The 14,586-nt window shown below is 53.7% G+C and overlaps 1 protein-coding gene across 4 annotated transcripts; it reads right to left on the bottom strand.

The window, feature by feature from the left end:
• Positions 1-712: 712 nt before the first annotated feature.
• On the bottom strand, positions 713-13,493 carry GCDH (glutaryl-CoA dehydrogenase). Of its 4 annotated transcripts, none has more exons than XM_078623391.1 (13): positions 13,366-13,493; positions 11,828-11,934; positions 10,097-10,195; positions 9,367-9,408; positions 8,483-8,626; positions 7,998-8,060; positions 6,963-7,133; positions 5,743-5,872; positions 4,998-5,217; positions 4,305-4,408; positions 3,842-3,967; positions 2,918-3,078; positions 713-2,120 (listed from the first exon to the last, which is right to left on the bottom strand). In XM_078623391.1, exons 3-13 carry the CDS (start codon positions 10,191-10,193, stop codon positions 2,047-2,049), a joined length of 1,332 nt encoding a protein of 443 aa, XP_078479517.1. In that variant the 5' UTR covers positions 10,194-10,195; positions 11,828-11,934; positions 13,366-13,493; the 3' UTR covers positions 713-2,046. The 4 variants fall into 4 exon arrangements, with proteins under 4 accessions (XP_078479517.1, XP_078479519.1, XP_078479518.1 ...); XM_078623393.1 differs by having other exon boundaries at positions 13,314-13,429; XM_078623392.1 differs by having other exon boundaries at positions 13,319-13,421.
• Positions 13,494-14,586: the final 1,093 nt, after the last annotated feature.

Below are 14,586 nucleotides of genomic sequence, written 5' to 3'. Positions count from 1 at the left end.
TTGTTTGTTCCCCGATATTTCTGCTAACGCTCTCTTACACCATCATCTTCCCCCTTGCCACCTACTGTCCCCACTCTGCCGTACAGCATTTGCACGCTGTTCTCAATCCCATCCTCACGGTTCGTCGCCTGCACGCTGCACATTTACCCCCAGCGTTCCCTCCATCATTGTCCCCATCGTCGCCCTCATCTTCCCCCCCCCCCACCATCATTACCGCTGCCCTCTTGCAACCGTGCGACCTTGTCCCCGTATTATCCTCCCCCTGCCTATGCGACACCTCGCCGCTGCCCGTGACTGGCGATGATGATTCCCTCCCTCCCAAGATTTTCACGTTTTGTCCCAAAGCCCAAAACAACGGCGACCGTGCGGATTATTTTCCATCTAAATGCGACGGCGTTCAACGCCGCTGCTGCACAGAAGCGGCGGGGGTGGGGGCATGTTGATCTTAGGCAATGAGCGAGAAGGGGAATGGGTGTCGAGCCTGCGGGTGGGCAGGGAGGTGACGCAAAGGGGTGGCCAGGGTGCTTCCATCCTCCACTTTGGAATCCCCACCAATCGTCGTCCCTTTTTCCCCAAGGCCCTTCTAATAACCTTGCTCGATTCAAGAAGCGCGTTAATTCATTATTCCTTGCGACCTCAAACGGTGCTGTTTGTTGCAGGCTGTTTAGGCATTTCGGGTTTCTTGGCCTGTCAAAATGAAACTGGAGGGCGGTGAAAGTCGCTCGCAGCGTTTATTTGGTGCAATTCTACACGGTACAAACGCATCTCGACCACCAGCGGGGTTATCCCACGCAGCTTGGCACGGGAAAGGATTATAGCTCGCGACCCATTGTGCCGTGACCACGTTTAATCAACACCTCCGCATCGAATCCCCATGCCTCTCGTTTGGGAGAAAAGCATCGCGGATTTTCCCAACGTGAAACAAAAATGCGTGGGCTGAAAAGTGTAGCAAAATCACTCGGGTCTTGGAGCACCATTCCCTTTTAGGGGAACAATGCATGTCACGCATCTCCGCCAAGGTTGGGCAACACATCTGTAATATACGAGAAAAATCCCGGGCTGCTGTAAAAGCACATGTACCAAACAAAACGGAAAACGCCTTAAATACCACACAGCCTTTTTTTGCATTCGCAAAAACCAGCAGCAATTACTGACTTGGTGCAGTGGTCCTCACTTTGCACTTGGGGAAATGCCGATGTGTGTTTTTTTTGCGTCGCCGCGTTTTTTCCAACGACTGTGCGCCGTTTGGAACTCGAGGTTTTGAGAAGGTAACGGCGAAGAGTTTAAAACGTGACCCAAGCGACGCGCGGACAGCGTTGGACGCAGCGGCCATCTGGCACAGAAGGCAAAATGAACCGCGCTAGTCGCGCGGCAACTGTGAAAGGACGGCACACAAACGGGCCCCGTCTCTTGTGACAATGCATCTCGCTTGTCCGACATTATTAGTGTGGGCAATGCCACGCAGGACCGTGGCGCTAGTGCGGTCATGGCATTGACCGCGACCAAGCGTCGCAAAGCCATCGCGACCGACCCCGTGGCTCCACGCCAGAGCCAGTGCTCGCAGAAATCACGAGTTCAAATCCTGATTGAGAGGGGGGTAGGGGGGGGGGGGTCACACGACCCATCTCTCCAACTTCTTTGTGGGGATGTCATCAGTGGTTGTCCTATGGATAAACTCGCCCTCGACCATAGGAATGTGGGATTTCAACCACGAGCTAAAGTGCAGATGCTTATTTCACTTGGCTGTTATTGTGTGCGGGACCATTTTAAGTTTTAGTTTTTTTAAACGAGACTTTAGACTTCTACGGCAGCTGTGGGTGCAAGGCCTGCGTCCTTTCTGTCGTGACGACACCAGCTGCTAACGTGGCTGCAGCAGCAGCACTTGCCGCTTGTGCAGAAGTTACCGAGCGCGGAGGATGGGGGTCGAGTAACTGCAGCCGAGGCCTGCACAGAATCATCGACACACAACAGCGAAGCATTCGATTGTCTGGTGCTGCTGCTGCTGCTGGTGCTGTTGGCGATGGCGCTGCTCGTGCTGTTGGCGCGTCACTTTCCGACGGTGAAGGACTGCAGGCCCGTGATGGCGCGGCCCAGGATGAGCGCGTGGATGTCGTGCGTTCCTGTTTGACGCGCACACACACAATGTTGACGTGTGTGTACGGTGCCGTGTTGTCTCGTTAACGGTGTTGTATTGTACTACGGCTGATAATTGTTTTTTTACCATTTTATCTGGCAACAAAACTGACACCTTTTTTACAAGGAGTCATGTTTGCATTGACCACAATACCTGCAGTCGGAATGCAAACAAAAAACAACTGATAATGCATGCACTGTCCTTGAAGTTGATTGGTCCACACCCGAGACAGCTTTCCTTAGAGCCTAGTCTCACATGGTGTTGGACCAGATGACGCCAAAAGGCGCACAACTCAAAGACAATGCACCATCAGAGTATTGCATTACAACTGCAGGTATTGTGGTCAATGCAAACATGACTCCTTGTAAAAAAGGGTGTCAGTTTTGTTGCCAGATAAAAGGGTAAAAAACCAATTATATTTTTTACTGGCAAATGAGGTTCCAATGGTGTAAATGCTTACCCCGAGCTCTCATACTCTGATGGTGCATTGCCTTTGAGTTGTGCGCCTTTTGGCGTCATCTGGTCCAACTCATGTGAGACTAGGCTCTAAGGAAAGCTGTCTCGGGTGTGGACCAATCAACTTCAAGGACAGTGCATACATGATCAAAGTTGTGTTTTTTGTTTGCATTACAACTGCAGGTATTGTGGTCAATGCAAACATGACTCCTTGTAAAAAAGGGTGTCAGTTTTGTTGCCAGATAAAAGGGTAAAAAACCAATTATCATATTTTGCTACTGGCAAATGAGATTCCACTGGTGTACTCCGGCTGCCACGCTGCGATACCTTCATAGGTGTTGACGGCCTCCAGGTTGAGGACGTGTCGGATGACGTGGTACTCGTCAGCAATGCCGTTGCCGCCCAGCATGTCCCGTGCTGTGCGGGCGATATCCAGCGACTTGCCACACGAGTTCCTCTTCAGCATCGAGATCATCTCCGGTGCCGCCCTGACACGACACAAACGCACGCACGATAAAGATCCCCTGTATAACCTTAACAGACTGTTGGGGCAAGTGATGTTCGCGAGCGCCTTGAAAGGCTGGCGCAGCACACGAGGGGGTGGGTGACCAATACCACAGCCAAGGCGATGTTTACAAATTGCACCAGAGACCAAGGACTGGTTTGGATAATCGTCACTGGTGTTGGCCGTGAGCACGAATTGAACCCGGGTCGACTAGTTTGTAGCGCAGCGCGCTAATCACTATACGACCGCTCTTCAAAAAGACATACATACTCCAGTCACTCGCTCACAAGTGGTCAATGGCCTAATCAGCGCTTTTTTATTGCTACTACCATGGTTACCGTGCCCACGAACTTCACTCATCGATTGCTCCACCCATGTTGAACACTCGGTCTACCAGTCACGGCTTCGTCCAAACCACAATATGTTTGACGCCACCACACTGCCGGTCACAACACTGCCCCCTTTCTGCTTCTTCCCTCGCACTGCTCCACTCTGGTATTCCCTCCCACAGTCTCTTTCCTGAAGCCCTCACAATAAACCACCTTGCTCGATTCCAAAAACGCAATTAACTTATCCACTGCAACTTTGAAAGTGCCATTCGTTGCTGGCCGCTTGGCATTTTGAGCCTTTGCTCAGCAACTGTACATTTGCACACTTGGGCACTTGCACACATGAACGCACTACACACCCGTGACGCGTGCGTGCGAGCGTGTGCGTGTTGAGTGGGTGAGCGAGCGTCAACGCACAGGCCCTGGTCCTTGAGCCGTCCCAGCTGTACGCAGGCCTGCAGGCCCAGCGAGATCTCCGTGATCATGTCGGCCAGCTTCTTCTGCACCAGCTGGTTCCTCGCCAGCGGCACCCCGAACTGCATGCTGCGTGATGACACGGTGACACGGCGCTCTGAGAGTAGTGCTCCCCTGTGAGCAACAGCGATCTTTCCGTAGGCGAAAGTCAATGCCCAGGGTCGCCACTTTTTCCACTGCAAACCAAACCCGGGTGGGTTTCTCGGTCTATCTACACCACGAATTTGCCTGGAAGAAAGTTCAACGCGGCGGCGGCGGTACCAGATCTCGGCACAAATCAATTCCAGCAAACCCGAACACAGATGCCAAATTTCCCGGACTGCCCGGGCGAAACCGGGACCGGGTGGTGACCACCTGAGTCACGGTGTCCCTGCAGAGGACTCTCGAATCGCCGGTGCCCACTCACCGGTCCAGCGTGTACTGCCGCGCCGTGTGGAAGCAGAACTCGGCGGCGCCCAGAGCCCCCCACGCGATCCCGTAGCGAGCGTTGTTGAGGCAGCCGAAGGGGCCCTGGGAGCGGGAGACGGTGTCTCTTTATCACGTCGCCCAACGACAGGTCACCCGACATCACCTCTCGTAGCTTGACATCACTTAACGGAGCGTAACGTCGCCTTATGTCGGCTAACATCATTTAATGCAATTAGTTTTTTCGGTAAAGTCACGTAGGTAAAAAATGAAATTAATAAAAATTAAATAATAAATATCACGACGTTTCGGAGGCAACACAAGTCTCCGTCATCAGGTGGGACCGTCACAGCCAGATTAGATTTTTATTATTTTATTTTTATAAATTTTAATTTCATTTTTTACCTACGTGACTTTACCGAAAAAGCTAAGAGTATGAATCCTTGCGGTCACGAAAGCTTTAAATCTAGAATGAACATCATTTAACATTGTTCCACCAAAGAGTACTAAGCCACAAAGGAAGGTTTTCCTCACATTCGTGAAAAACCTGAAATTCCGTTGCACATAACGACCGTCTAATTGTGTTGGGCACTGGATCGAGACGCTCGGGTCTCATCCCCATGAGCCTCCGTCCCGCGTGTTCGTTTGTTTGTTTGGCTCGGCTGCCCGTGGCCCCGTTCACCGGGACACTCACCGCGAGCCCCGACACGCCGGGCAGGAGGTTCTCGGCTGGGACCTCGACGTCCTCCATGACGATCATGCCGGTGACCGACGCTCGCAGGGAGAATTTGCCGTTGATTTTCGGCGCCGAGAGGCCCGCCATGCCGCGTTCCAGCACGAAGCCTCTCACCCGCCCATCCTCTTGCGTCTTGGCCCAAACCACAAACACGTCGGCGATTGGCGAGTTGGTGATCCTGCGGTACAGCGTGGGTCAACCACGTCGCCATTCGTGAGTGTATTAAGTCATTCGTTTAGCAAATCTATCGATCGTAAAGTCATTTGGGAACCAATATTAAGCATCGTGTCGCGTTGTGTTCGATTGATGTACAGGATAAGTGGACACAGCTTGCATGAGATGGGAGTAAAATTGACCGTGCCTCACCGACTGCAGTGATGCGTGATCCATCACTCGCACTACATTGTGCTCTTTAGCATGGTTCTGTGCGAGCCTATGGATCTCCAAGTGAGTTTAAGCCTCATTGTGAGTCTACGGCGAGCCTCGTAGTGACTGCAGTGAAGTGTAATCCATCACTTCACTCGCATCATCGACCATATCCCGATCACGCCCCGCTTGCGCAGGACGTTATAAACGAAATCCGTATGGCGGCTACAGACGCCATCTAATGGCTGCTCCAAACTCAACATGTTGTGTGCGTGCGGTGCGTCAAGCAGCGGGGATGACCACGCGGCGCGTGCGGTGTGTGCGCGTCTGCCCTCACCACGTCTTGGTGCCGGTGAGCGTGTAGGTGTTGCTGCTGGCGTTGTAGCGCGCCCGCGTCTCCATGCCGCCAGGGTCGCTGCCGTGATTCGGCTCCGTGAGGCCGAAGCAACCGATGATCTCTCCCTTCGCTGCAACGATCACGTGGACCATGGTCTATCAACTGCCGGATGAAGGCCCTCCCCATCATCATCCTCATCATAGCGAGCTGTGGAATTATCCACTGCTGCACCTCCGATGCGCACGGTTGGCTACGTACGGTGCGAAAGAAGTTCCACATACGAGTCGCGGTCTGTCCATGCCCAAAACTCGGTGACCCGGACCAGTGCTAACAGGGTGAGGTTTGCAAATTGTGTTATACCCTGACAGCTGACGAGAGAGCAGAACCTGATCCGATGTCCCAATCCATCCCCACTTAAAAGCAACACGCACCCCATCTCACACCAAACGTAGATTGTCATCAGAAACAAGTAAACCCGTAAAAACAAAGTTTTTCACTATAAATCCTTTATATGCATGGCATCGGGGCGGCTAGAGTCCTCTCGTCTTCTGGCTTGAGATGGCTACCTATGGGTCAGATGATTGTCTGGCAGCATTAAACAATTGGTAGTTAAATATTTAAAAACAATTCCCTAAACAGTGTAAAAATTTCGAAATTTTTTTCTCACGAAAATGCATTGTCACGCACAACGAGTCTGTGTGCAAAATGTCAGCTCGATTGGATCACGGGAAGTGGGTTAAAAAACGACCAAAACATTTGCACGGTCCTAAGCAAGCAAGCGAACGGCCCGATTACCGCAGTAACCAGCGCTTTTCATTGTTTTTACGCTTGTGCTCTGAACATCGCTAAAAACGGCAATATCCAACGAACAAGCCAAATTCAATTTCGATTTAAAGCTTTCGTGACTGCAGGGATTCATCTTCTTGGTTCTTTCGGTAAAGTCATGTAGAAGGGAAATAATAAAATAAAAAAAATAAAACAATAAAATAATGTTAAAAAAAATTTTTTATTTCCCAAATAAGAATAATTTTATGTTTTATTTTTTTTATTTTATTATTTCCCTTCTACGTGACTTTACCGAAAGAACCAAAAAGATGAAGCCAAATTATCGATGCTCATCTGCTGGCGTCCGCACAGAACCGGCCAAACCGATGCAAGCACCACGCGTCGAGCAAGGCGACGATGTCCTCGCTATCGACAAGGTCGCCGCGACATCTCACCGAGCCGCGGCAGGTACTTGAGGCGCTGCTGCTCGGAGCCGTAAGCGTGGATGGGGTGCATGACGAGGGAGGACTGCACGCTCATCACGGAGCGGTAGCCGCTGTCCACCCGCTCCACCTCGCGCGCGATCAGCCCGTACGCCACGGACGAGACACCCGCACAGCCGTAGCCTGCGGTGCACGGGGAGATGCATGGGGACACGGGGAGATGCACGTAGAGACACATTGAGACACAAACGGGGACACGGCAGAGGTCGCAATCAGGTACCCGATACCCTACCCGTACCCGGCCGGGTACGGGTAGGCCGTGAGTCACTGGTGAGTAACCGTTTGTCACTCATTTCCCAACGTCTTGTCTCTTCTCACAATTCAAGTTCCTCGAATCAACTCACCCACGCCTGCAACATGGCTTCATCCCAGAGGTTGCAATCGGGTACCCGTACCCTACCCGATACCCGGCTACCCGTACCCGGCCGGGTATCGGGTAGGGTACGGGTACCCGTTTGCGACCCTGGTGCGGCCGGGTACGGGTAAGGAATCAAAACCCGTTTGCGACCTCTGGGACACGGGAAGATGCACAGGGGCCCACACGGGGAGATGTATGGGGACACGTGGAGATGCACAGGGACACGTGAAGACATGGAGATGTAGAGACTCGGCGAGTCACAGGGACATGGGTACGAGAGGACAATGAGGGTGTGAGGACAGGAGAGCAGTGGACATGGGAATTCAGGGACACAGACCCACATGAACACAGGGATGTGGAGATATAGAGACGTGGAAACGGATGTGTGAGCAAGGGGACTGGAGTTGCAGGAATCAAGGGGGCATGGGGATAAGGGGATGATGTGGAGACACGGGGACCCAGGGACACCAATGAGAACATGGGGACATGGAGACGCAGGGAACAGGGACACGGGGTGCAGACACTCGCATGTGCGCTGGCGATTGGTTGGTACGAATTCTCTACGCTTGCTGTGCGTGGTTGGGCTCATCGCCCCGTGTGTGCACTCGCTGTGTAAATGCTGCACGCACCTTTGATCGTTGGGCCCAGAACTCCCATCTCACCCATTTCTGACACGATCTCCCGGTCGAACACTGCAGACGCATAACCGCAATAAATATGCAAACATACACGAACATTTTGATTGAAAGCTTTCGTGACTGCAGAGATTCATATTCTTGGTTCTTTCGGTAAAGTCACGTAGAAGGGAGATAATAAAATTGAGAATTTTTATTGTATTTATATTATTTTATAATGTTTTATATTTATATTATTTTATTATGTTTTATATTTATATTATTTTATTATCTCCCTTCTACGTGACTTTACCGAAAGAACCAATAATATACACGAAACACATTCTAGAAACGGGCACGAACACATTCTAGACACTCGTATCTATCACGACTTTCACGGTGCCGTTTCTTGCTGGCCGCTTCGTGTGCTGCCCGTGTCACGCAGTCGGCACGTGTCACGCAGCAGTTGTGACGCAGCACGTTTCGCCGGGGGGGGGCACCTTCGTTGCGGTTGGCCATGAGCACACGCGGCATGAGCTTGTCCTGGCAGTAGGTGCGGAACGAATCTCGGATCATCACCTCCTCCTCCGTCAGCAGCGACTCCATGCACAGCCCGTCGCGCCAGCTGAACAGCGGGGCCGAGTCTACACGCACACACACAAAGACAGCCTTAACAAACTGTTGGGGCAAGTGCTGTTAGCGAGTAGCACCTATGAAGCCCCGAACAGCACATGAGGGGGTGGGTGGCCAGCACCATGATTACACATGGCACCAGGTATTCATTTGAAGCCGAGTCAACTTAGGGGAGGCCCAGGGCCGGTTCTGATAATCATCACCGGTGTTGGCCGTGAGCGCAAATCTAACTCGGGTCGTCAGGTTCGTAACGCAGTGCGCTGTTCGTGACACTACCGCTCGCCACAAAGACAAAGATCCCCTGTATAGCCTTAACAGACTGTAGGGGCAAGTGCTGTTAGCAAGCACCTATGAAGGCCGGAACGGTACACGAGGGGGTGGTTGGCCAGCACCACGCCCGACTGCCTTTGTCTCCCCAGTGGCGATGTTTACACACCGCACCGGGTACTCATTTGAGGCTGAGTCGACCTAGGGGAGGCCCGGGACCGGTTCAGATAATCGTAACTGGTGTTGGCTGTGAGCGGGAATCGAACCCGGGTCGCCAGGTTCATAGCGCAGCGCGCTAACCGCTACACTACCGCTCCCCACACACACATGCGCACAGACATGCATTGCAGTTGCCCACCCAGTTCCTACCTCTGTATTTGACAGAATTCAATGTAGGGCAGTCGGGGTGATTTGATGACCCAGCACTCGCTAATTCACTCCAGTCACTCGCTCACCAGACTCGTGAGATGTGTCATGTCCTCACCTTTGGCCTTGCCTTGCCCTGCCTTCCCATCCTCTGATTTTCCTAGGGTCAAAAGTTTAGGGACATTACAAGCGATTAACAATCATGTGCGGCCTCAGCGTTACGCAACCGGCCACATCGTCAATGTATTGACGACTCAAGGGTATTTATTTTTGCTCGTGTTTTTTTCCAGCAGGGAGCAATCGCCGCTCTGCCTTTCCCAATCGCGGTGCGATGTTTCCCATTTAACAAATGTGGACCATGACCCCTGGCACACCATGGCCTCCACTCTCCTTCCTCGTGGTGTCACGGGACTTTCAACGTTCACTGCGAGTGAAGCAGACGGCCAGTAGTTTTTATTTTTTACAGTAAATATGCACACCGCAGTAATAACCAGGGCGGCCGCTGGATTTAGACCGCTGGGCCATGACAAAGCCATCACCTGGCAACGGTTTAAAAATACGCTGTTAAGTAACGGCACCGTTTATTCTTGGCAGCAAGGTTACAGAGTGGATGCCGTGATGATGTTGGATGTTGATGACCCGTTGAGATGGATCACTTTGTTCGTTATGCCATGATTGTGGTGATGATGATGATGATAATAATAATAGGGGTCAGCGATGGTAGGATGATGGTGACTTTTTAATAATTAGAATCATCACCAAGGATGTGAATGACCGCGACATTGGACAATAATGTTGAACATGATTATGACGATCAAGGTGATGACTGTGATCCCCTCTTCGCATACCCTGAATAGCTGTAGCGGATGCTGTGCCGTGTCTCCTGGTCACTCCTCTCAGCAGCTGCCCCAACAGCGCGGGAGCTCTAGCCCGGTATGCGAGCATGACTGCACACGCAGGAGGCACCATCGTCATCACCACCACCACCGACATCGCCACCATCACACCTCCATCCATCAACCACCATCACCACTATCATCAAAACTACCACCATTACATCATCCATCAATTACCATCATCAACATCAAAACCACCATCACCACTTCCATCATCATCATCATCAAAACTACCACCATTACATCATCCATCAACCACCACCATCAACATCAAAACCACCATCACCACTTCCATCATCATCATCATCAAAACTACCACCATTACATCATCCATCAACCACCATCATCAAAACCACCACCATCATCAAAACCACCACCATCACCACCTCCATCCATCACCACCATCATCAAAACCACCACCATCACCACCTCCATCCATCATCATCAAAACCACGACTATCACCACCACCTCCATCATCACCACCATTAGGTGCTTCTCATCCTCAGCCGTGATATGTCCCACTACCGGTAAGCGGTCAACATTTATCACGCTTTAAAGCTTTCGTGACTGCAGGGATTCATCTTCTTGGTTCTTTCGGTAAAGTCACGTAGAAGGGAAATAATAAAATAATAAAAATAAAACATAATAAAATAATATTATTTCCATTCTACGTGACTTTACCGAAAGAACCAAGAAGATTTCTCACGCTCCCCAACAGTCCACATCCGTCTCAACCCGCACATGAGCGGATTCCATCGCTCCGTCTCCATCGCTCCGTCTCTTGGTTTCCGTCTGCACCACCAGCCAGCAACCCCCTGGCGTGCCCACTGCCGGCTTATTGCACACTCGCTTCTCCTGGAAACATCGAGGCGATGGTCTCGATACCCGCAGCGTCCCTTCTCCTCGTCCACGCGCCCCGGGGTTATAGAAGCGGCGCCCAGAGGCGATGCCACCCCAGACAGACATTGCAGACACCGCAGCAGCACACGTGTGTGAAAGTGTTTGGTGTTAGGTGATGTAAAGTCGGTGACGTGATGCAGGTGATGGTGGTGATGGTGAGGACGGCGATTATGTGGTGGGTAATGAGTAACGAGTGGCGCGATGGATGGAGGTGATGTTATTGACGCCACCGCTGATGATGATAATGACGATGCCGATGTTGAGGATGCTGATGTTGAGGATGCTGATGTTGAGGATGGCGATGTTGGTGGCTGATGTTGGTCATGCCAGAATGACGATGATGGTGGATGATGTTGATGATGCCAGAATGATGATGATGATGATGTTGGTGATGCCAGTGATGATGATGTTGAAGCCAGAGTGACGATAACGACGATGACCGGTGTTGATGATGCTAGCGTGATGATGGTGTTGGTGGCTGATGTTCGTGATGCTAGCGTGATGGTGATGATGATGTTAAGGGGCTATGATGATGATGTTGGTGATGTCAGCGTGATGATGGTGATGATGATGTTGAGGGGGTATGATGATGATGTTGGTGATGCCAGTGATGATGGTGATGATGTTGAGGGGGTATGATGATGATGTTGGTGATGCCAGTGATGATGGTGATGATGATGTTGAGGGGGTATGATGATGATGTTGGTGATGCCAGTGATGATGATGATGATGATGTTGAGGGGCTATGATGACGCCAAAGACGTGACAGGAGCGCACTTCACCTGTAGTTGACTCTCGTCACCTTCGTGGCAAATCGTGGAACACTCCTCCACCACTGTAGCCGCTCCAACCAATCACCACACAGCAGCAGCAGCAGCTGGATCGCTCTCTGAGGAGATAGGGGGTGGTGGGGAAGGTGCTGATCGTGAGTCCGTGACCCCAGCAGCTACTCGCGAACCTCGTCTGAGGAAGACAACCTCGACTCCCCCTCACCTCACCTCTTCACGACACGATCCTCGTGTGGGGAGACCTCGTCTAGCGAGACAACCTCGACTGTGGAGACAGACAACCTCGACTCCCCTCACCTCACCCCCCCCTCCGCTCACCTCACACCCCTCCCCTCACCTCCCCTCACACCCCTCCCCTCACCTCCCCTCCCCTCACCTCCCCTCCCCTCACCTCCCCTCCCCTCACCTCTTCACCAGGACACGACCCTCGCCTGTGTAGACAGACCCCCTCACCTCACCTCACCACCTCCCCTCACCTCCCCTCACCTCCCCTCACCTCACCTCACCTCTTCACCAGGACACGACCCTCGACTGTGTAGACAGACCACCTCACCTCACCTCCCCTCACCTCACCTCACCTCCCCTCCCCTCCCCTCCCCTCACCTCACCTCACCTCCCCTCACCTCACCTCCCCTCCCCTCCCCTCACCTCACCTCACCTCCCCTCACCTCACCTCCCCTCACCTCACCTCCCCTCCCCTCACCTCACCTCCGCTCACCTCACCTCCGCTCACCTCACCTCCCCTCACCTCCCCTCCCCTCCCCTCCCCTCACTCACCTCACCTCCCCTCACCTCACCTCCCCTCCCCTCACCTCACCTCCCCTCACCTCCCCTCACCTCACTCACCTCACCTCCCCTCACCTCAACACCTCAACACCTCACCACCTCCCCTCACCTCACCTCCCCTCACCTCACCTCACCTCACCTCACCTCCCCTCACTTCACCTCCCCTCACCTCACCTCCCCTCACCTCACCTCCCCTCACCTCCCCTCCCCTCACCTCACCTCCCCTCACCTCACCTCCCCTCCCCTCCCCTCACCTCACCTCCCCTCACCTCCCCTCCCCTCACTCACCTCACCTCACCTCCCTCACCTCACCTCACCACCTCCCCTCACCTCACCTCCCCTCACCTCCCCTCACCTCACCTCCCCTCACCTCACCTCCCCTCCCCTCACCTCCCCTCACCTCACCTCCCCTCACCTCCCCTCCCATTACCTCACCTCCCCTCACCTCACCTCACCTCCCCTCACCTCACCTCCCCTCACCTCACCTCCCCTCACCTCACCTCCCCTCACCTCACCTCCCCTCCCCTCACTCACCTCACCTCACCTCCCCTCACCTCCCCTCCCATTACCTCACCTCCCCTCACCTCACCTCACCTCCCCTCACCTCACCTCCCCTCACCTCACCTCCCCTCACCTCACCTCCCCTCACCTCACCTCCCCTCACCTCACCTCACCTACCCTCACCTCACCTCACCTCACCTCTTCACCAGGACACCACCCTCGCCTGTGTAGACAGACCCCCTCACCTCTTCACGGCATCTGCGGTGCGGGTGGCGCTGTTGGTGACACTGGCAGAGCCTCCTTTACATTACCTACAACGGATACGCGGCGGCTCCTTCGTCCCTGCGGTACCCATGCGCGCTGGGAAATTTGCACGGCGCTCCTCCTGCGTCCTGATTGGTCGAGGCGGGGGGGTGTGGGCGAGGGGCGGGGGGCGGACGATACCAACTCGATGGCGCGTGATTCACACCCCCCCCACCCTCCCTATAGTGGTACAGTCCTAAGCGAACTCAGTCCACAACTTCGTAACTCGGATTGTAAAACACATTCCTCCTGCGGAGGGAGCTGGTAGGAACGTTGGGTTGCTCGGTCAATGGCCAGGGTCAACTGCGGCGTGGTGTATTCCGCAAATATGGGTGACCAGCCCCTCCCCACCCAGCCCCTCCCCACCCAGCCGGGTGGGGGGTGGGGCTGGGTGGGGGGGTGGGGTAGGGAGGGTGGGGCTGGGTGGGGGGGGGTGGGGAGGGGCTGGTCACCCCGTGGTGAACCTTATAAAACTCAACGTTTAACCTACTCACGCCGGCTTGGTAGAGTCTACTCCCCCCCTACCCCTACACGTGTGTGACTTGGTAGAGTCCACTCCCCCCCTACCCCTACACGTGTGTGACTTGGTAGAGTCCACTCCCCCCCCTACCCCTGCACGTGTGCGACTTGGTAGAGTCCACTCCCCCCCTACCCCTGCACGTGCACGACTTGGTAGAGTCCACTCCCCCCCTACCCCTGCACGTGTGTGACTTGGTAGAGTCCACTTATTCCCTACCCCTGCACGTGTGTGACTTGGTAGAGTCCACTCCCCCCTACCCCTGCACGTGCGTGACTTGGTAGAGTCCACTTCCTCCCTACCCCTGCACGTGTGTGACTTGGTAGAGTCCACTTCCTCCCCTACCCCTACACGTGTGTGACTTGGTAGAGTCCACTTCCCCCTACCCCTGCACGTGTGTGACTTGGTAGAGTCCACTTCTCCCTACCCCTGCACGTGTGCGACTTGGTAGAGTCCACTTCCCCCCCCTACCCCTGCACGTGTGTGAATTGGTAGAGTCCACTTCCCCCCCTACCCCTGCACGTGTGTGACTTGGTAGAGTCCACTTCCCCCCCTACCCCTGCACGTGTGCGACTTGGTAGAGTCCACTTCCCCCCCTACCCCTGCACGTGTGTGACTTGGTAGAGTCCACTTCCCCCCCTACCCC

This window comes from Lampetra planeri, unplaced genomic scaffold, assembly GCF_965212315.1.
Source record: "Lampetra planeri unplaced genomic scaffold, kcLamPlan1.2.h2 scaffold_230, whole genome shotgun sequence".
NCBI lineage: Eukaryota > Metazoa > Chordata > Hyperoartia > Petromyzontiformes > Petromyzontidae > Lampetra > Lampetra planeri.
The sequence above is the reverse complement of the archived record's forward strand: the minus strand, read 5'-3'. Positions and strand labels throughout refer to the sequence as shown.

What these genes read in the sequence shown, in the direction of transcription:
- GCDH (XM_078623391.1), bottom strand. Translation starts at nt 10,193, where the DNA reads ATGCTCGCATACCGGGCTAGAGCTCCCGCGCTGTTGGGGCAGCTGCTG. An exon ending in CAAGTACCTGCCGCGGCTCG is followed by an intron (nt 5,873 to 6,962) that starts GTGAGATGTCGC and finishes TGATCGTTGCAG; the next exon opens with CGAAGGGAGAGATCATCGGT. An exon ending in CTCACCGGCACCAAGACGTG is followed by an intron (nt 5,218 to 5,742) that starts GTGAGGGCAGAC and finishes GCTGTACCGCAG; the next exon opens with GATCACCAACTCGCCAATCG.